The sequence below is a fragment of the Dromaius novaehollandiae genome, chromosome 4, assembly GCF_036370855.1.
Source record: "Dromaius novaehollandiae isolate bDroNov1 chromosome 4, bDroNov1.hap1, whole genome shotgun sequence".
NCBI classification, from domain to species: domain Eukaryota; kingdom Metazoa; phylum Chordata; class Aves; order Casuariiformes; family Dromaiidae; genus Dromaius; species Dromaius novaehollandiae.
In genome coordinates, this window is record NC_088101.1 from 17,844,438 (window position 1) to 17,866,882 (window position 22,445).

The 22,445-nt window shown below is 39.9% G+C and overlaps 1 protein-coding gene and 1 long non-coding RNA gene across 4 annotated transcripts in view; one reads left to right on the plus strand and one right to left on the minus strand.

The window, feature by feature from the left end:
- Nucleotides 1-238: 238 nt before the first annotated feature.
- The window catches only part of RAP1GDS1 (Rap1 GTPase-GDP dissociation stimulator 1), a 106,517-nt gene continuing 84,310 nt past the window's right edge, over nucleotides 239-22,445 (plus strand). For all 3 annotated transcript variants that reach the window (XM_064510506.1, XM_064510508.1, XM_064510507.1), the window contains exon 1: nucleotides 239-504. In XM_064510506.1, the coding sequence (XP_064366576.1) occupies nucleotides 501-504 (4 nt within the window). In that variant the 5' untranslated portion in view covers nucleotides 239-500. The remainder of the gene's footprint in view (nucleotides 505-22,445) is intronic.
- LOC112988598 (uncharacterized) overlaps nucleotides 2,953-22,445 on the minus strand; it is a 97,835-nt gene continuing 78,342 nt past the window's right edge. The window contains exons 24-27 of the long non-coding RNA XR_010388888.1: nucleotides 21,978-22,027; nucleotides 7,543-13,888; nucleotides 6,052-6,139; nucleotides 2,953-4,986 (exon numbers count right to left, since the gene is read on the minus strand). This is a non-coding gene — a long non-coding RNA (uncharacterized LOC112988598). The remainder of the gene's footprint in view (nucleotides 4,987-6,051; nucleotides 6,140-7,542; nucleotides 13,889-21,977; nucleotides 22,028-22,445) is intronic.

Genomic DNA, 22,445 nt, shown 5'->3' on the forward strand with positions numbered 1-22,445 from the left:
CGCGCCCGCAGCCGCCACCAACGGCCCAACGGCCGCCCCCGCCGCGGCGGCAACACGGCCCCGTGCCTCCGCCGCGCTAACAAAGGACGCCCGGGCCTGGGGGCCGGAGCGGCGGCCCCCCGCGGGGCCCACCCTCGGCGCCGCCTCGGCACCGCCCCGCGCCCTCCCCGCGCAGCCGGAGGGGGTGCTGCCGCTGGCGGGGCGGCCCCACACCGCCTCCTCCCTGCCTGCGTGCCCGCCCCTCCCCGGCGGCGGCGGCGGGCGGCGGCAGGGTGCCGGCGGGCGGGCGGGGTGTCTCCCAGGCGGCCTTGCCCGGATGTGCTACCCTGACTCATAGCCGCGCCGCACGCAGGCTCCGCGCCGCTGCCGCGCCCGCCCCGCTCCGCTCCGCTCCGCGCACACGGCTCCCGCGCCGCCCGCCGCGCCCCGGAGAGGCGGCGGCAGCAGCAGCAGCGACAGCAGCAGCAGCAGGAGGAGGAGGCCGAGGCCGCGGCGGCACCATGGGTAAGTCACCCGCCGGCCCCGCTGGGCGCTGCACAGCCCTCGCTGCCCCCCGAGGCCGCCGCCCGCTCGTCTGCGGCGGGCGGGGAGCGGCGACTTCGTGCAACTTCCTCGTCGGCCGCCTTCCCCCGCCTCGGCGCCGCCGGGCCCGGCCCGGCCCCCCGTCGCCGCGGAGCCCCGCCGCCGCCGCGCCCAGCCGCGGCCCCTGCAGTGCAAAGTTTGCGCGGCTGCTGCGCTGCGGTCTGTCAGTGGCGCCCGGCGGCTCAATGTCAGCGTGGTCAGCCCCGCGGTGCGCTCCGCCCGCCGCCCGCGCCCACGGGGGGAAAGGGGAGATGCGCTCCCGAAGTGTCGAGGAAGGGTCGGAGCGAGGGCTTACATAAGGCACCCCCAGGACGTTTTCCCAATTATTGTTTGCTTAATGGAGACAGTTGGGGTAATACAGTCAGAAGATTATTTTGTGATCTCTCCTCATTGTTTGCGAGAGATGTAAGGAGCTTCATCTTTCTCTAGCTTTTGAAGAGAGCATTACTCATGCCTACAAATGCAGCCATATTACCTGTGTCTTAATATTGTAAATTAAGTAGTGTCACACTGATCGCTACTTGGACGGATCCTCCAGCAAATCCCCTGTGAATCTAGGAAATACAAGGTTTGGTTTTCGTTACAAAGCACTCATTGAATTTCCCCACCCTCTCCCCTCATGGAGCTAAACAGCCACTGTAAAACAGGTTTCCCAGAGACACCATGGCTGTGGCGCAGGTCCCGGGGGTGGGTATGGAGTGCCCCCCGTGAGCGGCTGAAGCCCTGCCCGGCCTGCTGGACGTGAGGGTGGGATTGGGGTCACAGATCCTGCTTGCAGATCTGGAGAGTGAGGAGCTGTGGTTCACGGCCAGGGTAAGGGGGTGGCAGTTCCTGAATTTGGCTCAGGAGTTTGACATCAGCACTTCCTGTGGTCTTAGGTAAATCAGTAGTTTCTTCGCAGATCACATACGTCTTTCATCCTTAACTAGAAATTTCCATGGAAAGGAGCAGTTGCAGTGCCTCAAGTTTTTCTGGTTGTGAAATGGGGGATACTTAAATACTTTTTTAACCTCATTTAAAACAATGGTGTGAGGATTACCAAACTTCTGGAGAATGGTTCAAAATGGATAACTATCATATTTAATCAGAGTAAGGTAGAGCCATAACGATGTAGTGAATGTCTGTCTTTTCATGTGGGTTGAAAGGACAAGAGCCCAGGATTTAGTTTAAAGATGCACACAGCCTGTCTTCATTCACACGGAGGGACTATTAATCATTCTAGTCAAAGTCTAGTTGTGGCTAACTCTGTTTTGCCTTCCAAAAATAAAATCTTCGGAGCAGTAGCTAAAAGCTAAAACCTGTTCAAAAAAGAACTGCTAGTGCAGAAGGAGTGCTGCACTCCTTTTTAGATAAGGCTACATTTCAGTTGCAGGCGAGTTTGTAAACAGCTCAAGGATCTGCTACAGCTTGCTGTGTAAGTAAAACTACATATAATGATTTTCAGGAGGATTGAAATAATTTTCCTCTAGAGTCTGACAGCACCCATCCATAACTGACCAGATAGAATGCTTGTGAAAATAGAGGAACATGCTTTTTTCCCTACTTCTTCAACGCATTAGGGCCTGAACCCACTGCCTTTAATATGAAGGCAAACTCCAAGTAGCATTTGCAGCAGCTCTTGTTGCTCTGAGGATTGAGTGACAAAGACTGAAGTCTTTTTCCCCTAGGCAAGCAACTAATAATGACTTCCCATGTTTAAGATCCATGTTTGAGTTCATAAAATCAATACAATAGCTTCCCTCATTCAGCTTCTAGTATTCTTTTTGATAGTGCATTGCATAACCTTTGAAAATCCTCAGATTTAAATTGAGGATGAATATTTGGAGTGTTTAATTTTTCTTCCTCTAGCTTGTATATCCTTTAATAAATCAGGTTCAACAAACAAGCTTTTGTAGCAGGGAGCACAGACATGTTGTCTTACGATTAAACATACGGACTGTTCTATATTTAAAAAGGTTGGTATGGTATTAGCCGATTCATATACTAATGATATAAAGCATGTATATTCTAATTCCAGTCAAAAGATTTCTGCCATTAAAAATACTTATCATGTATACGTGGATCTGCGTTATCTTTACTGTATGGAAATACCTCTCCTGCCACTCTAGCTCCAAATATTTATTCCTCTGAAGTCATTCTCACGGCGGTTTTCTCTTAGAGGACAGTGGTTTCCTCTCATTAATATCGGTCTTCCCAAAATTGTCATTTTTGTCCCTTTTATTTACAGGTTTTTTTAAAGCCATGTCTGAGTACTGTTTAAACAATGTCCAATTTTTGGCTTTGTGAGGCAAGTTGCCTTAGGTACTCCTGGAAGTAGAGCACTTTCAGTACTTGAGATGAGGTGCACCACCAGTGCTTTACTTTTATAACAACAATTACAGGTTTTTACTTTTCAGTTACTTAGTAACAAATTCTGTTTTCCAAGGATTGGCCCCTTCCTCCAGTCAAATGTTTTGTTTTTAACCTCAAAAAAACACAACTTGTATACTCTTTTGCAAACACACTCTATCCAGGAAAGTTTTACAATTTTAGGGCAGTGGCCTGTGGAGGCCATGGTAAGCAGGCTGCAGTTATGCCACACCTGTAAATTAATATGATAAAAATCAAGAACACGGTTTCCTGTGACTCCACTCCACAGTGATCCACTGGCCCAAAAAGATGGAGAACCACCAAATGTGATATTTTTTTAATGCAGAATACACAGAATACATCAGTTTCTGTCTGAAGAGCAGTATTGCTATAGTCTGCATGTGCAGAGTAATGAAAGCGCATGAAAATGTTCTTCCATTTTGAGAGCATGAGTTTTCTTAGCAGGAAATGGAAGGCAGCCTCTTCTGATAAAGCTTAATACACGCTTAGATGCTTAGTTGGGCAACAAACTGCAAAAGCAACCTGCTAGTTGCACGAGACCAAGCAATTTCTTAGGCTCTTCTTACAATACCTAACAGTAATATCTGAATGTCTCATGGTAAATAAGTGTGTAAGATATACAGGCTATAATAATGTCAATGGACTTTATTTAAGTATTGTCCATTTAGCTGCACTACTGTCATCGCTCATCTAATCTATTTCTCATCTGAGACACGAAAGACCAGAGATTTACATCACCTGCCTCCTCCCAGTATACTCAATTTTCTCTCCTGCTTTCCCTAAAGAATAAAAACATGCAAATACGTATCAAGCCTTGGGGTCAGTCTAATGGCTATTGTGAATGAAATCTAAACTGAATCACAGATCCTGATATAACAAGCCTCTGCCTGTCTTCAGGACATTGGTTCACTAAGTAAAGGAAGCAGGATGGCGTTAAGCTTCAGACATGGCTGTGTGCAATATTGCTTTCAGGAAGAGGATAAGCCTGTGTTCTTTTTTTATTAAAAAAGTAATCAATAGCCTCAAATATGAGAGGAATGAAAGCTAATGAAAAATAATCTTCCATCTTGAGAGCTCTTTTGCTAGTTTTCTTACAAGGGATGGAAGTCAGCCTAATAAATTCCTTGGAAAAGTGATGCGTTAATTGCACAAAAAGGTCATTTTTTTTCTTCTTTTAAAGTTTTTGCTAAAACAATGAGATTTCTTACAACACCAGCATATTAGTTCTATCCAGCCAGAATATACCAGTTTAAGCCAGTATAAGGTTTTGCATTAGCATTTCCCAAAGATGAGACTGATTTCAGCAAGAGTCTTGTCTCTGAAATGCAAACACTGAAGCAACGGATTTTAGACTCTATCTCTTTTGTTTCAGTAATGTTCCTGGAAGTTTGCAATTCTGTGTTTCTGAGGAAGTCAAAGAGGTTGGGTTAGTTCTAACTACCCTTCCCTGGTGAATACTGTTCCTGTGTTCAGTCCACTATTTATGGTCTTTTGTTATTATGTAAGACAGAAACCAATCAATTTTGTCTTAAGCTTTAGGTTAAAGGCTTCATTCAAGAGTACATTTCCTGAGAAAAAAATATGCAGAGGTAGTTTCAGAAGTCAGCAAGGAACATCTGGCTTTCTGTAGAGTCAAAAGTGGAAAGAGAAAGGGCAAAAGAACAGATGAAATCTTAAGGAAACAAAGCAGAAATAAGGGAAATGAGAAGGCTACCCAGACAAGAGACAAGGATAGAAAAGAACAAAAACCCCTTAAGGGAAATGTGTGGAGGGAGAGAAACACAAGAAGCAGAGGAAAGAGAGGGTTAAGAAATGAATGAATGGAACAATAGAGAATACAATTAATAGAAAGAAATTAGGAGCTATACACCCCTTTCCCTGCAAAAAGCAGAAAAAAAGTATAAAGAGTATAAATGTAAATAAAATTAGAGAATATTTCACCTCTCTTTTTGTAGTACCTTTTGGCTCCAGCTGACAGTCCTTGAGAAGATTCTTTGCAGTTCTCAGCCTTCCTCAAATAAAGCTGATCTATTTCTGGAAATTTTGAGACTTTACCTTAATTATTTGTAAACATGTAAAAATAAATAAATATGATATTAATGTAAACTAAAGTTTATTCAATAAAGGAGAAAATAATACCATTGCTATTTGACAGGATAGAAGGCTATGGAGTTCCATCCATGGCTTCTGTCTCAAAAAGCTTGGTTGTTTTCCCCTCTTAACTCTGTCCCAGGTACAGTTCATGTGTTCGGGTGACAAAGGGACATTAAATGGTGACCAGGTTATTTACATAAGAGAAAACCCACTTACCACTGTTGACTTGTCCAGCTGGCTCTGTGCACATGCTGTGGGTTAAGAGAATGAGTATCCTGCTGTCTCTATACTGTTGGAGGCATTACCTTTAAGGCTCTAACTTGTCTTCCAAACTAAGTTGATTAGGAATTACATCTGAACTTCTGGAAATTAGAAGTCTTAAAACACTGATGTGTGTTCTCCAACTAATGGACACATTTTTTAATGAGAGTTTGATTGTTAATTACACAGGGAGCTTTTCCTAGTAGGGAATTTTCTAAGCAGCAGCTTTCACAGCATGGACAACCTCCCAGGGCCTCTTTTTATTAAACGTGGTCTAGAAATTTGTTTCTCTTTCCAAATTTTATATAATGGCAACCTAATGGAATTGGTTTGGCTAGAGTAAAATGATGGGTAAAAGCTACAGACATTTGAATGCTGAAGTTCCATTTAGTCCAAAAAATAGCTGATGTGTTTTAGAATTTACATGTGCTTCAGATATGCCTAACAGAATTTGTAAACTGTGAAACAAATGGCTTTGGTTCAAGGAGCTTCAAAGCGGTGCGTGTAGCCTGGTGACATTTGTTCAGTCTTGAGAGCTGCACAGTTACAGTTTAGGGAGCTTTGAAGCTGTGCAGAAACCCCAGTCATCCTTAAGCTGTAGTTCAAGTAGATTACAAACTCGGCAGACACCCAAAAAAACCTGTCAAATCTATAAACCGAATAACTGCTATTCATTTAACTTCAGATAGAAGATGGACTCTAGTGCAAGACATTTGGAGACCTAACAGATACAGCATACCTTACCTGTATCATTTTAAGTGTCTGCTGTCAAAGCATGTCTTAGAAATGTCTCTGACTTGAAGCACTATTGGACATAGCTTCTTTGCAGATCCTGATAAGAAATGCCAGGAAATAAGTGTGTGTGTGTGTGTGTGTGTGTGTTTATAGTAATTGGAATTCAAAATATGCATAAATCAAGCCAACATAGATGCCTATAGAAAGTTGTGTTAACATTTGCACTTTAAAATACATGAAACTTCTTTTCACACTTTCCATTTCTAGGTTTGACACAAACTTGTTATAAGAATTACATTTACACATTTAAAAAATCAAAGAAAATTAAAAATAATCCCCCATTTTTGCAGAGGAAATATTTTAAAAGATCCATTTCCATGTCCTATTTTCCTCATATTTTATAGCTCTTAAGCTTACTGCTTCCTAATCATATATTCTAGGGACATCTAAGGTATAGGTCAATTCTGAGCTTTTACTGAAACACCAAACTATTCCTCATGTTAGTGATATCTCAGCGAAAGTCACAGAACTTAGTCAGTTAAGTTGTTTAGGTTCGTCAGTTGGTTCCATCCACTGATATTGCCAGCCTGACAGGTGCTCTCATTTTGAAGAAATGTGCAAAATTCCATGTTTTTTTTAATTAATTTTAATTTTTTTGTTGACATTTCTTACAACTGACTTAGATTTGTCAAGTCATTTCAGCATCTGATTAAATCCAGTCAAATGTGTGCTTAAATTCACATGGTGAACAGCAGCCTTTCTTCCAGGCTCATCATCTGTGTTCTGCAAATACACTTGGGAGTAGGACTGGACAGGGAGGAATATGGAATTGTTAAAAGCGAGAGATGGAGACTAAGTGAGGAGATCAAGATGCATTAAAGAGAGCAGCTAAACAGAGTAGGATGTGTGACATGATGAGGGCTGAAGAAAACTTTGGAAAAATGTGTCAGAGCTGCCAGCAGTGCTGTGGGGAAGAAGGCTGTGTTAGGCAGACCTGGGGAGGTGACAACTCAGTGTCTGCTGGTGGTCTTGAATTAGCACGTCCACTGCTCACCGCCTGTGCTTTTTTGTGGCCTTCCTGATACAGGAGCCTCAGGGCACAAGACCAGCAGTTCAAAACCCTATCCTTATCTCATTCTTATCTTTCAGTAAACATCTATACCGCTAGACTATACCAGTCCAAAAAAACCCCCAAATATAACAGATTACTAATCCTTGTCCCATTTTATCTTCTGTACAGTGAAAGTGTCTATAGTTCAAATACAATACTCTTTCATCCCCACTTTACAAACTCCTTTCTACCTCATTTGCTCTCAATTTTATCCAGACTGAAAACTGTGCTATCATATAAAAACTATAAAATAGTATTGTACCTTTAATTAATTAATTAATCCATATTAGTTGTGTGACAACATATCTTGTGTCTGGAAGCTAAAAATTCTGCTAGCTGAGCAATTTAGCATAAATAAAAAAAACATTAAAATATGAGAATTCACAAACCTTTCTGGTCTCTAGGTCGAGTGGAGTGTTTTGATGAGGTCTGCATGTTCCTAAGTACGTCCTGCTTTCTGGCAGCTAAGAATTCCTCTTGAGAGCTTATCTGGAAAAGTTTCTTGTCTTTGATGTTGTACTACTCTCATGACATGACAGTCCAGTGACTTAAATTAATGGGACTATTTTAACACTTCTAACCTTAGAAGCAACCTTGAGCACGCATGTCACCATTACAAGGTTAGTGGCACATTTGTTCTCTTCTCCAGCCTTGCTAACTTCATTCCCATATCCGTGTTCCCTTCTCTTGATGAGAAATCCCATGATGCTCTCAATCTACAGCACCCAGCAGGCCTAACTGAATTCAGTACAGATAGATCACTACTTGCGCTACATGAAGGCTTTGGAATGTTTCCTTAAATCAAAATACTGTTTTATCCCAACAGTAGGAACAAAGCATCAAAAGAGAAAAGGGTTTTAAAACCAAAGCAGGATTGTACGCATCTTTCTTATCTAAATCTTCCTGCCCACAGAATGTTTAACTTACTCCTCTCAGGCATCTGCAGAAGCTATGTAGTCAGTCTTCTGAGCTAGGTGTGTTTAGTAATAGCATCTTTGTAGCTCTGACCCCTTCACCAAGCAGTCTTCCAGTGTGCGTACTGGAAGTCACTGAATTGCCTCAGAGTTACTGGAGTTACTCCAGAGGTCCCATCCAGCCTGCCCTTAAATTGAAGGGAAATATGCATGGAGTGCATATCAGTGTAGTCTGATCACATCATATTCCAATAACCCAGTAACCAGCTTATATACAAGATAAATAAACAAGCTGTTACAGTCTGTTGCAGCAGCTAAAATAATGATTCTTTTTTCGTTATGTCATTCAACTGTCATTGGAGGCTTAGGCTATGTTAGGGCCCTGTTGTGCTAGGTGCTGTACAAATATGCAAATTAAACTGCTCATTGAGGAAGGAAATGCAGTGAGTGAGCGTGACCATCAAGAGGAGTGGCAGCAGCAATGAACAGTTTGGTGGTATTCCAACATTTGATTTGCCTTTTTCTTTTCTTTTTTTCTTTTTTTTTTCTTTTTTGGTCTTTAAGTAACTAGTAGCTATTATTTTCCCTCCTCCCTCTTCTGTGCATATGTGTTGAACTGATTTTAGGATCAGGATGTAATTCTAGGGGAAAAAAAAGACAAAAACCCCTCAAACAGCAGCAAAACACTGGTGTGCCTGAACATACTCATTGTAAAAATATCTAGTATGATTAAATAAATTTAGAAATCCATTTGATAGGCTTTATACAAATACATTGGCTCTCATCCTGCAAAACCTGTTAAGCAGTACCCTTTCTTACCTGAATCTCCACAAGGCTCAGGGAGGATATGCAGACCTGCTGACTCTTGCTATATGGAATTAGGTTTAAGCACAGAAATGATAGAGGTTGAGGGAAAGATATGCAACATGCCATGATAAGGGATCACTGGCAGTAACCAAATAGGTTCAGGTTTTTTGCTTTAAACCTTGGCAGTAAGAAATGTCGTCACCTGTTTACAGTGAGGTAGTTCTTCAGTCCAACCAAAGACACTAGTTAATAAATTCACATGCGGCACTGTCCAGAGTACACTGTGCACTTCCCAGGCAAAAAGCATGCATCCCTTCTTTCTAGCCTGGTGTTATAATGTCCTGACTTTCTTCTTTTGTATTTTACCTAAGCATTCTTTCTTACTCTTCCCACTCTTCCACACCAATTCTGTTCCTTCAGACTTCTTTCCCTGGCTCTATACTTCATTGCCCAGTTTTCTGTAACATTCTTCCTACTCTCTGCCTCCTCCAGTTGTCTGTTCGTTCTTTTCCTTCTTTCCTCCCATCTCCCACATCTCTACTCTTCTGTTTCTGTCTTTATTAATTAAATATCTGACAGCTTCTTCAATCATATGCCCTTTCCACTGTCTTTGTTAGGGAAAGATATGAAAAACTGGTGGTCCGTTTTCTAATTTCCAAGAGCTGAAGTTTTTTCATTTACAACCAACCAATCAGATCATGTTTCAGTTTTGCCTAAGGTCCTAATCCAAGAAGCAAGAATACATAAAAGAATGCATCTTGTAGGAAAGAGATACAGAATTGGGCCCTGATCATGGAGATGCCATTTATATTGCATTCTTGTGCCCACATAAGGCCCACGCTGAGTACCATAGAAATGACTGGTATCCTCCTTTTCTGACTCAGCTGACCCAGCTCAGTAGAGCTTAGACTGCATTGTTTTGGTAGCACTATGCAAAATGGCATGAATTTCCACTTCCTTTCAAGACTCCAAAATATAGGCTCTTCAACTTATACAGTGGGGAGAAAAAGTGGCAGACATTGGGCCAATTATGACCATCAGAAGCATTATTAAAATGTGCTTATTCATGGGTATGATACTATACTAATACGCAGCATATGAAGAAACTTGTCAAATGAAGAAAGCTATATTCTATATATTCTATAACATATATTCTATGTTAAAGAAATGATCTGCTGAGCTCATTTTTTCTTTAAAATGGGGGGAATTACATAGTTTATAGTAATTTGTTTGATCAAAGAAGAAACCAATTTAACATGGAGGTCGTATTATTAGGACATCATCCTGTAAAAGGAATAGTAAGCACGGTGTCATATGTTATTAATATACATACAGTGACCTTTGTTCTATCTTGTAGCAGCATAAGGAAAAAGAAAAATTACGTTTTCAGAAATCTGTTTCAGAAAACTACTTTGTGTCCATTAGATAATGGCTTTTGATGCTTTCTGATAATAGTAAGGTCACAGATTCCCAGAAAATGTTAGGAATCCCTCTCTGCAAGACTGCTACACACAATGTTTCTAATGAGACATATATTATAATGCGGACACTTAATGCTCCAAAGGCAAGAATGGTGAAAAGAAACAAACAAACAAAAAAATTCACTACGCTTTTTTTGGAAGGCATCCTCATCCCCAAAATGGTATGAAGTGTTTGTTGATAAGTTTTCCTGCTACAAGGAGGGTTGAAGGCATCACAGTTCTTTTTGGCTGTTGAGAACAAGGTAGAGTTTAGGACTTCTCAGAAATTCTGTAGGAGAGACTGGCAGACTTCTCTTGTGAACATAAAATTTGAGTTCAGTGCATGTATCCAATTCAAAACAGATGGCTGGAGAGAGAAATGGCCTAGATAATAGAGCACTTTATATTAGCAGGGGATAGCCTGTTTTAGTTTTTCTTTTTTTAAAAAAAAAACCAATGTAATTGATATTAAATAGGCTTATTGATAAAAAGCAACAGATGTGGGCTGCTGGATTGTTTGTAGCATGCTTTGCTCCTCAGATTCCAGACAGTTTACTGTACTCCAGTCATCACAACAAACTAGGTGTCACTTGCAAGCCAACATACTTCAGCAACTATTTAAACTAAACTGCTTTCTTTTCTAAATTCAGAAACAGTCATCAACAAAACAACATTTTTGGCTGTACATAAAGAACTTGTTGATTTTTTTGGAAGGCTGGTTAATAGGCACATTTTACAGAATGACTTAATATTTGGCAGTTTTTTGGAAACACAAACTTTCCTTTTTGACCCTTTTTATCTCTTAAAAATACATAGATGAATCTATTAATATTTTTTGCATTACCAGAAAGTTATTTCCTAAAATCAAAAATATGCTAGGGCGACTGTGTGCAGATTAAGTTTAGACTATGTTTGTGGGTAAAGATGTAACTCAGAGCAAGGATGAGATATCAAGTTTGAAAATTGAGGAATTCTTGCAAGCTCCTTTTTTTTTTTCCTTTCTTCCTCTCTCCTCCTCCTCAGACTCATGAATTTCTTGCAAACGCAGACATTTAACAAAATAGACCACTTCTGATTTTGCTTACAGTTTGGAAGTAAAATATAGGGGCAGTTTTTTTATTACTTAACTATTGGACTCATATAAAACATCCAGAATAGGTTTTTGATGGTCATTATAGTTATCATATTTGTATAACAATAACAGGTATTGTACTTCTAAGGCTTTGATCACGGAGTAGGTGTTTGACTTCATTGTTACCTCTAACACTCTCAGATGGTCAGTGCAGATTTAAAAGCCAAATTTTACTTGTTTACATAAGCACACTATTATTCCACTCTGTATTTGCGGAACCCACAAATTTTTGTGGGTTTGTCCCCAAAACTCAGCGTATCATTTGAATCTTTTCACTGAAGATGTTTCTGCTGCTTGATCTAATAGAATCTAAGGATAACAGAAGACCATCAGACAATAAAGTCTGGTTGAATTGACATGAAAGGTCTGCACACTCAACACAGAGCTTATAAAAAGGCATTGATTTAATGAAAGTAAAGCTTTTTTCAGTGGTGAGACATGGCTTTGTTTTTAAAACAAAGAACTCTATCAAATGAGAATTTTAAGTGTGCATTATAGTTTTAAATGATGCTGTATTGCAGTGCTTTAGCTGACCTGGTTGCAGAGCATTTAGAAAAGGTAATCTGTTGAAGTCAGCTTTGCTGCTGAAGCCTCTGTGTAGTCATATTATGTCCTCCATTCCCCATTGTCCTGTATTATGCACAAAGTGACTGTAATTTTGATTTAAGACAGTAATTGGGCCCAAATTGTAGCATTTATACTCAGCCTGGGCATAAATGACCATAGAATAATGGGTAATAAAGTGATGGGTAATAAAGTGATGCCCGTGGTGCCTTCATATATATGAGATGATTTGAACCATTTTGAAGAAGTCTGTTTTTTAAATATTCACTCTGGTTTAGTAGAAAGAATGGTTTTAAGATATGCCTACAGTTGTGAGAGCTGCAGTGACTCACAACTGTGGAAGCCAGAAAGAGCTACAGATGTTTGGTACACTGGAGAATTTGTGGCACAAGGGAATTAGGAGTTGTATTCTCAAAAAAGCATAGTGACTCCAGTATATCACAATGTCAGACACAAATTTGAGGAAATCTGACTCTTCATGCATTAGAGAGAACGGATCAATGTACTTACCATGGGTAACAAACAGACAAATAAATTGTCATTTAAAAAATTATAGCACTGAGATTTAACCATAAAAAAATTCTCTTCAAAGTGATTTATCAACATTAATTCATGAAAATGTCCTAATGAGTTAAATGAGAGAGTGAAAATAATACTGTGTTCAACTACAGGAAAAGTGAAAGAGGAAAGTAAGACCAAACGCGAATTTAGCCCCCTCAAAATCCATTTCTTTGAAAAAGTGAAAGCAACAAGAACAAGAGAACAGACATAATGAACTTTGATATTGTAAAAAGCTGTCTTCTTCTCTACCCCTAATCTCTTGTGGGGTTTACAAGACACTGGACTACAGAAGGCTGCTGTTGACCCAGAGAGAGAAACTGGAAATAAGTGAAAACTTTGGATGATTTCTACCTTGAGCTCTGAAATATGAAAATAAACAAGTAGCCTAACAAATAAAAAGTACACTGTGCTAAAAAGATATTGGTTCAATATGTGTAAAAACAATTGCTCCGAAAATGTGGTTTTCTACTGTGGCATTGCATCATTAAGTGACTTGTCAAGCTACAAAAGGTATCATACTGACAGCTGGAAATAAAAACAACTTTTTCAGGCTTGGAGTCCTATGTTCAGATCACAACTTGTTAAGTGCCTCAAAACATAAGGCTTCTGGGTATTTCAATAGTTATTTCATTATAGGTGTAACACCATCTTACAGCTGATATGCTGGGAAGTTCCTAACCAGTCCTTTTAATAGTAATGTTGAGAGTTGACAGACTTTTGCAGTTCTGTTAGTAAGCAGTTTACAAAATCACCTCTGTGGTACATTTCTAATGTTCCATTTGTATCACATACACTGTCAGCTCACAACTTCTGTCCTTTTTTATCCAGAAGCCACATTTTAATCCTTTTCTTTTTCAATATAGAAATCATGTATAACCTTTCTCCAGTATTTAAATTTTGCTAGAGATTATTTTTCTAGCAGGATAACTGACATACCACTTCTGCCAGTCTTCACCTCTCATGAATTTCCTTTGGTTAAAGGAAGTCCACATTTTCTAGTCTTCAAAGTTGTGCTCAGATCCTTCTGGAATATCAAGGACTTAACAAATCAAGATAATTTTCCATCACACTCAACAGCATGCCCTTTCCCAATGGTAAGACTTAGTCTTCATGACATTTTACAATCACACTGTCTCTCTTCTCATATGTAGGAGTTCAAGCAGTACCAAAAAATGCATATATTCTTGAGTAAATGCAAGACAAGAATAATTTTATACATACAAGGAAGTCCTCTCATCCTCTCTTATCAGTGTTTGAGGATTTTTATTCTTGAGCCCAAAACTGCTTGGGTTACCCGCTTGGGAAGAAAAGGAAAAAAATTATTACCTAAGAGTTAGATAGCAAGAATAATGAGATCAGTTCTTTTCCAATCTGTGCTCTGCTAATTTTTAGTAAGACCAAAGAGTTTCATTTCTCTCACACAGAAAGTCTTAGACTTACCTGTAATGGGAGTGTCCTACTTGAAGTCATTGTAATAAACCCCTGAGCAGAATGAGTAAAGATGTTTTGAGCTGAAATTTGAAGATTCATGGAATCGTAGAACAAACAGAATTGTCATCTGGAAGGATTTTGCAGGACTGTTGCAACACCAGAATCAAGTCAGCTATGGCTTTGTCTAGCTACACCTTGAAGCCTCCATAGTCTGTGTAACTTCCCTTCAAGTAGCTGCACTATTAGGTGGCCCTTTAGCCTCCTCTTTGCCAGATTAAATAAGCCCTGCTCCCACAGCCTCACCCTGTAGGCCATGTGCTCTAGGCACCTGCCCATCTTGGTAACCCTCTCCTAGACCCTCTCTTGTTTCTGAGCATCTTTCTTGACCTAGGGCACCCAAAACCAAATACAGAACTTTTGGGACACAGAAATCCTCACCAAGCATCAAGCAGAGCCTTGATCTGCTGGCCGCGCGCCTCCTAATATAGCCACTATGCAGTTTGCTTTATTTGCAATGAGAGCATGCTGCTGGCTCATGTTTAACTTGGCAACCACTGTAACCCCTTGGGTCTTTTCAGCAGAGCTGCTACTCAGCCAGAGGCCGTTCCCGGCCTGTACTGATGCTCGGGGTTATTCCACCCTAGCTACAGAGCGTGGTGCTTCTGCTTGTTGAATTTCATGAGACTTCTGTTGATCCAGTCCCCAAGTTTCTGAAAGCACCTCTGGATTGAAGCTCTGCTATTAGGTGTGTCAGCCGTTGTCCCAAATTAAGTATTGCCTGCCAAAGGCTATACCTTTTCAAATGCATTTATACCTTCAGGCTGTACTGGTCGCAAATGCAAATTACATACTTAAAATCTGCAGTTTGACCAGCCTGTATAGGGCTATGTATGGTTATTTCATACTAAGTAAAGCAATGATAAATGCTTCATATCTGTGGTTCTAGAATAAATCAAAATTTTCTGTATACTTGGAACAAATGTTTGGGAGTATTTGTTAGACTAGCATTTGCAGGTGAACATGAGTTACTGGCAATCATTTAACTCAAGTGAATAAGGGATGGCAAACTGTAATTTGTACATGCCCAACAGACAATTCTGCAGAATCACACTGATGATGAAATATAGATTCTCAAGTGTTGTCTTAATGGGATTTCAGCTTCTCCTGTGCTACATTATGTACTTAGCTGATGAAGGATGCACTGAGACTGACTTGTAGGAGCAATTCATGGGACACAGTTGGGTCCAGATCTCCCAGTCATCCTAGTGAAAGCTTTACTGAGTGTGCCACAGCTCTCATCATGCCTGCACACCCAATTTGCTTGCTAGTTAAGCAGTGGACAGTGCATACTGTGAGCTTTCCATGTCATGGAAGATGATGGGCCAGAACATGTGCTTAGAAGCTCTCCTGAGTCCCCCAGTTTAGTCATACCCACAGATCTATCAGCCATGGCCCCTGCTTGACTTAACTGTGAGGGTAAAAGTCCCTATCTAGCTTAGGTGCATTTATCCCAACAAAATTGTGCGTTTATGCATGTATTTTTTTTCAACTTAAATAATCAAATTTTTATTATCCTGGAGTTAGAAGCTTTACCAAGATAGATGAATCTGCCTTAGCAGCATTATCTGGTAGAGCCTACCACTGTTTTCATGCCCCTACAGCACTCTTCGTGTAGACCTAACCACAGGACAATCAAAACTTCTGCTCAATTAGATCAGAGAATAATCCTTTTTGAACCCAGCATTTCATACCTCTCTAGTGGGAGATGAGTGCACTATTCCAAGGGATTATCACAGTGGACCCTGCTCACAGAGCAGAGGAACTTCAGTATAAAAGGGTGGCAATGCACAGAAGTGCATTTCCTAGGAGATTTTTAGATTCTTCAGTGCTAGCAGAGTTTCAGTTAGTTTTTCTGTTTCTGGGCCTTCATTTAATTTCTTTTTTTCTTTAAGCAGTCCAACTCTGACTACAGATGGAAAGCACTGACAAAGATTAGGGGAGTGTTCAGTCAAGGAAAGAGAAGGCCTGACATCTTAAGTGAGACATAGAAGGAGCTATGCATGTTCTGTTGCCCGCTGAAGTTGCATGGAATTTAAAGTTACTGACAGTTACCAAACTACTACTCATTGTGTCTAACTACCTACCTAAATGGGTCAAGAGGAAGAGGAAAGAAGATTCTTTTAATCTTGTGTTTACTGAAAGATTAGCAATTTTCCTGACAAATATTGCTTTGAGGATCAACTGCTGACTGTATTAATTAATATTACCTCAATAACTTTCAAGAGGAGGCTTTTGTGAGTTAATAAATTGGAAGAAGGATATTAATTGGAAGAAGGATATTAAGCCTGGTAACGTGTGATTTTTTTATTCTTACATGCTGCTTCTAGAAGTAAGTGGAATGTGGCCAGCAACAAAGCTGCACTGATATATGCCTTCTGATGCAGAAGCATCCTGGTCTTTTCCTCTAGCTTCATTAAAACCTTAGTATGTCAACGGTAGTTAAAATTGACAGCAGCTTCTGGCATGTGCAGAATCCACACATTCACTCCATAAAATGTGTCTCTAAGCTTTCCCCTGGTAAGGTGTGACAGCTTCTGAAGTATTCTTTTCTCTGCTTTCCTTCCTTCCACTTTCAAGGGACCGTTATAATTGAGAGGAAGTTTTAGAAAAACACAGTTGAAAAACTGAACTTTGGCCCCTTTGCACCAGTCCAGCAGTGGCTGGCCTCTGTGGGATTCGTATGTGCTGACCAAGAGGAATTTCCTTGGCACAAACACTGTAAACATCTGATGTAGTGAGCCCTGTGCTGCTCCTTCCTAATGCTGGTGCCAGATGCCCACCAGAGGATGGGCTAGGGCACATTGTTGGAGTGTTTCAGACTATTGACTGTTGCAAAGATTCTTAGCTGTGCTTGACTCAAGTAGTCCATAAATAAATCCTCAGTGCACTGACTTACATTAGAGGCTGCAGCAATCCTTGTGACAGGCAGGAGCTGGTCACAAAATCACCTCTGCCTCCCAGTCTTGCTGGGCTGTGACTTCTGTTCTCTGCTACTCTACCTTTTGAAGTAACTCAGCATCTCTTGGCCCTAATGGCAAAAGGACTGGCAGTACATCAGTAGCTAAGTCCTCCTAAGGGTCTGTCTATATTGGGTAGTTTACTGGCATTGTAGACCAACATAACTCTACAACTGCAGTTGTCACGATACAGTTCTCTGAGACAGTCTTTGGAAATGGCATAAAATAAATAACATGGATATCCCGAAATGCTTACTGCAATAGAAGTTTCTCTGCAGACAAGCACAGAGGTGGACTGCATTAGACAAATGATGCTCTACATGTTGGGTGCTGGCTCCCAGTATGGCATTCAGAAACCTGAGCCAGGGGCTTTGGCTCTCTATACAGTGCCTGGAGAGTTCAGAGGAGGATCAAAAACAATGACCAAGCTCAGCAAGAAGCCCCTGCATAATGAATACGCATGCCATTTTCTAGTCAGCTCCATTTTTGCTTGAAACCTAGGGCCTGGAATTGTTTTGTAAATGTGGGTGCCTGCACCTTTTCTATCAAAGCCTGAACCTATATTACTCCTCCTTTTCAAATATGAATGGAGGAAGAGGTGTGACTGGGTTACCACTTTCTTCTTCCTTGGGATAGGCTGCCTGCCTCAGTAGTCTTTTAGTTCACACATTTACCCAGAAAACAGAAGAACAGTTCAGTCCTTTTCTCTGCCTGAACTTGAAGCTGTGTCATGAGACAGACAAGAACCTTAGTATTAATAGAGCCAGAAAAAGAGGGCAAATACAAGTATGTGTTTGTAGCCGGTTAGTTACAGCCCTTTTCAAATAAGCTGGAGGTGTTTAGTTCCAGCTCTTATTCCTGTGACTGCTCATTTATTTTATCCAATGACTGCTTAAAATGAAACATAACAGGAGATGTAGAGAGTGTTTCAGTCTTTACAGGAAAAATACAAAAATGTGATTTGAGTATGTTTCTGAGAAACTGTGTTTAAATCCTTTCAGGCAGAGAACAGGTTTGAATTTAGTGCAAGTACTTTAATGTTCAGGCTAATGTGTATAAGGCACGTTCATTTTTTTGCTGTCTGCTTTCCGTGGGACATTGGTGCTTTTCTCCAAGGATTCCTACGCTGTCTGTATGTATAGGGCATGCTCTAAGAAGGCCTGAGAAGAGTCAGACCTGCGGAGATTCTGATCAGGCTAATATGTGAATTTGGTCATTGAATTGCCTGAAAGGACTGGGATAGTTCTGGATATGGGCTGAAGCTAGACACCTATGGAATTTCAAAGGAAGAAAGGTTAAATTTCTCCAACATTCAGTGGTGGGTGAATGAGACTGGGGAAGGTGGGCTTCCTAGAGTCATCTCTGTGTGTAAACCTGATTTTTTTCTAAGGGGCCTGTGATTTAAGGTTCAGTCAAGATCTACTAGTTATCAGAGGAATAAATGTTTTTGAGGTTATAATGGACATTCTTGATTTAGGGTCATAACATTTACAGCTGTATCTCATTGCATCTGGGTTGTATCTCTTGTGAAACACATCCCAAAGACTTGTTTTCCACCACATCTCCTTTTATCTCTGCCCTTCATTCTTGAGGCCTGCAGATTGCACATGGAGCCTTACTCCTTTCAGATTCTGTCAATATGACTCTACTTAGTCTGAGGAATGGTTATTAAGCAGTGAAAGCAAGGCACTCCCCCACTTCTCTGCAATACACGCAGATGCTGTTTGTGGGGGAAAGAAATGACTAGCAATTTAATATAACAAGTGGCCTTTTGCAGAGATCTTTACTTTGTCTTATAAAAATATACTTTTTTTTAAGGGCTTTTTTTCCATGAGCTTCCTACAGATGTGTAGGAATGCTGGGAAGCATTTCACTTGTTTTTGGGGTGTCATCCAGAGCTGATTGCAGAATGGCAGATTAATGGTTTAACTGTGACTCATGAGTTTTAAGACATGTAAGGTATAGAGATTTTTTTCCCCTGATTTGCACTGCCAGATTTTCTCTCTCCAAAAATATATTTGCAGTGGATACATATTTGATCTTCTCACTCATTCAAATGTTCATCAAAGTGGTTCTAAGTAATACTTGAGACCTATAGCATTTGAATTAAGATTTACCCAGCTGTGCATACATACTGTACTGTAATGTGTTGCCTCAGAACATCAGGATCATGTTTACTGCACTGTCACTGTTGTATAATTTTTACTAAATAAAGCTCTTAAATGATGTGCAAAGGTTAATGATCACTTATAACTGTGGTAATCATGCAGAATATTAGTGGGTTTTGCGGGAATATTTTTTTAAAATAGGATTTTACTAAGCATTCTGTGCACCATTTCAATCTTGCCATCTGATTAGAGTGCTACTTTATGGCAGTCTTATGTGAAAACTCAGTTGAATCCTTATCCTCTAGAGAGCATCTGAGCTGATCCTATCAGTGCAGTGTTTTTATTGATGCTAGGCATCCTATGCATCCCTAAGTGAGAACAAATAACTGCATTAATAGATAAATATTTATCACTGGAAGGATTAACCACAGTTTTATACTAATCTTAGTAACACCAGGATTAAGGCAATACATGATACCTTTAAAAGCAAACTCTAGAGTACGTTTTGGCCCTAAAAGCTTCTAGACCAATGATACCGACACCAAGATGAATTCTAAACTTTAAAAAGCTAACTGTACGTGAATGAAGTCCCCAGTCTTCAATTTACAGTACATGGGCACCACAATCTCCCTACAAAGTGCATATTGTTGATTTGGGGCCCTCACAGTCCGTAATTTATGCTAAACTGCTAAATTGAAGGACTGGCGGCATCAGACGTAATCCCACCAGCCAAGAACCAGTACTCTCCAGGACCAATTTATTTTCCTTCATTGACACTAGAGAATATTATAAGTCTTTTCTCCAAGGCATGAGGAGACTGTCACATTGCTGTTATTAAAGGAAAACTTTTTAATTTAAATTTAATTTAAAGGAAATTTAATTTAAAGGAAAATTCTGTTATTAAAGGAAATTTTTGAATTACAGCTTTTAACAACTGTGTTTTCAGGAGGAAAGACAATTATTATAGACTAGTCTTCACCTCCCTTCCTTTCTTGGGACAAAAATGTTTTACTTAGTAACTTAGTAGGAGAATGTGGGAAAACAAGTACTTACTACCATATGAATTCTAATTCATAAGAATTTTTTAAGTAAAAGGTTTTAGAATCACAAATATGTGATTTGCATTGATAGGTTTGCAACCTATATTGTTATAACAAACTTTCACTGAAAGCAAAACAATAATACAAATTGCAGGTGATTTCCATTATAATCTTGTTTGCACACACTCATCAAATTCAAGCAGGGTTTTTTCAGAGCTGAATGTTTTCGTACATAGTTTGTAACTAGCATGTAGCTTGTAATTAATAGTAGTGGGTTTTGGTAAGTTTGGGGAAAGTTAAATAAAAAAACCAAATGAAAAGCAGAGAATGAAAGTTCTTTGGGGAGCAGCATAAACCACCAAGATTTCAATTCCAAGGAATGTGAGCCATCTGGGGACTTCACTGTAAAGTACACCAGTCTGAGAGGCTCAGAGGCTGCAGTGCTAAACCTGCTGCTGGGTTAGAAAATTTGGGGGAAAACTTCATGTTTCAGTAAAAAGTCAAAAAGATGACTGCTGGGGTGAGTGTAGAGGATTAATTGATCTTAGGATATGTATTTTGTTGTCAAGAAGGAAAATAGAGTTTACATGAGTGTTGCTGCACAATAAAACGTCTCAAGTCTTTAAAATTAGGAACAGTTAAACTAATTTCACTTATGACTTGTTTTTAATCTGTTTTTAAGCTTTATTCTTCCAGTGTTACATATTTAGTTTTCTATTTTATATATAAACATATATATATACACATATACACACACATAAATATTTACTGTCCCTGCATGTGATTTCCTCAAAGTGCTTTGTGTGAGCCCTCAGTCTGTGAATGTGCATAGTCTTAGGCTCTGTGAGAGGCACGGGAGAGGCTTCTCACAGAGCCAGCATGTTAAGGAAACTGTATCAGCACAGGACACTGTAATAGCAACTGCATTGGAGAAATAATAGCTGAACCAGGGGAAAATGGTTTGCCAGAGTGCTCTGATCAACCTTAAATTTCAGAGAACACCAGCTGCTTGAAAATCCAGCAAACAAAACAATATTTTTAGCCTGGAAGAGGACTGGGAAATACAAATGTTGATGCTTTAGGAGTTTTTAAAGGGTTTACTGTTCAGAACGATGCTAAAGGTTCAGGCTTCCTTATAGAATGGTATGCAGTTGCAGGCAGGTACAACAATTTATATCCCATAATTACATGTAAAAGGATAGTAGCAAACCAAAGAAATGACATTAATTGACAAAAATTTAATATTCAAGATCAGGAGCACCAAAGTAGATCACTTAAATTGTTAATTTTCAATGACATCTGCATCTTTAGGTGCCTAGATATCTTTAAAAATGTAGCACTAAATGAATAATTATAGAACGTGTGTAGAAACGTCATTATGCTCTGTCATTAGGTCTTTTATAACCTTTTCTTAAAGTTTCAAAGCTTTTCCTAGATTAGTCACTATTTTTCCATTGCTCTGACCTGTTTTATTTTCTCTAGTAGATTGCTCTTTGGGTCCAATCATATATGTTATGACTTTGAATAAGATCAGAATAGCTAGTTTTAATTAAGTCCGCAGCCAAGAGTTGAAAAGACTGTCAAAGCTAAGATCTTTCTATTGAAATCCTTTCCAACACTCCATTCTGTTATTACCCATAAATTAATTTAAAGCAACAGTAACAATAGTCTGTATTTTTACAGATTTATTCCCTTTAGCATCTCATTACAGGTTAGTTTCTCCAAGTGTTTATGCACATCTGGAAGATTACTTGCAAAAGTAGTCCAGTAAAAATGAAAAAGTTACTCACATATAAGTAGTTGCAGAATCAGGCCCCTATCTGTCTTCTGAGTGCTTGTCCTAAAGAGATTTAAGATATAAATTAATCCCATTGATTTATAGAGTTTATACTTGATTCAGTTAAAAGGTGTTGAGGGAAAAGGATAAAGGAGAGAGTGTTACTAAACATTTCCTCTTCTTGTAAGTGAAATAGCATTTTTGTCCCACTCCGGACAGTTGATCTTCTAGCCGAGAGCCTGGTGGAGCACTAGGTATTGTTTTACCTGTCTCTATATAATGCAGAAGTGGATGGCATAGATTACCGCTACTAGTCTTCCAACACTTGTTGAATCCTTCTCTACCATTTAGCTATTACTCTGATCATTTTACTAGGTGTTTTGCATTAAAAGCTATAGAGAAGGCCAAGCAGTTCAGTGCTACGTATTTATGATACACACAACCTGATCACAGAGGTCACCTAATCCAGTCTTTTGTTCCA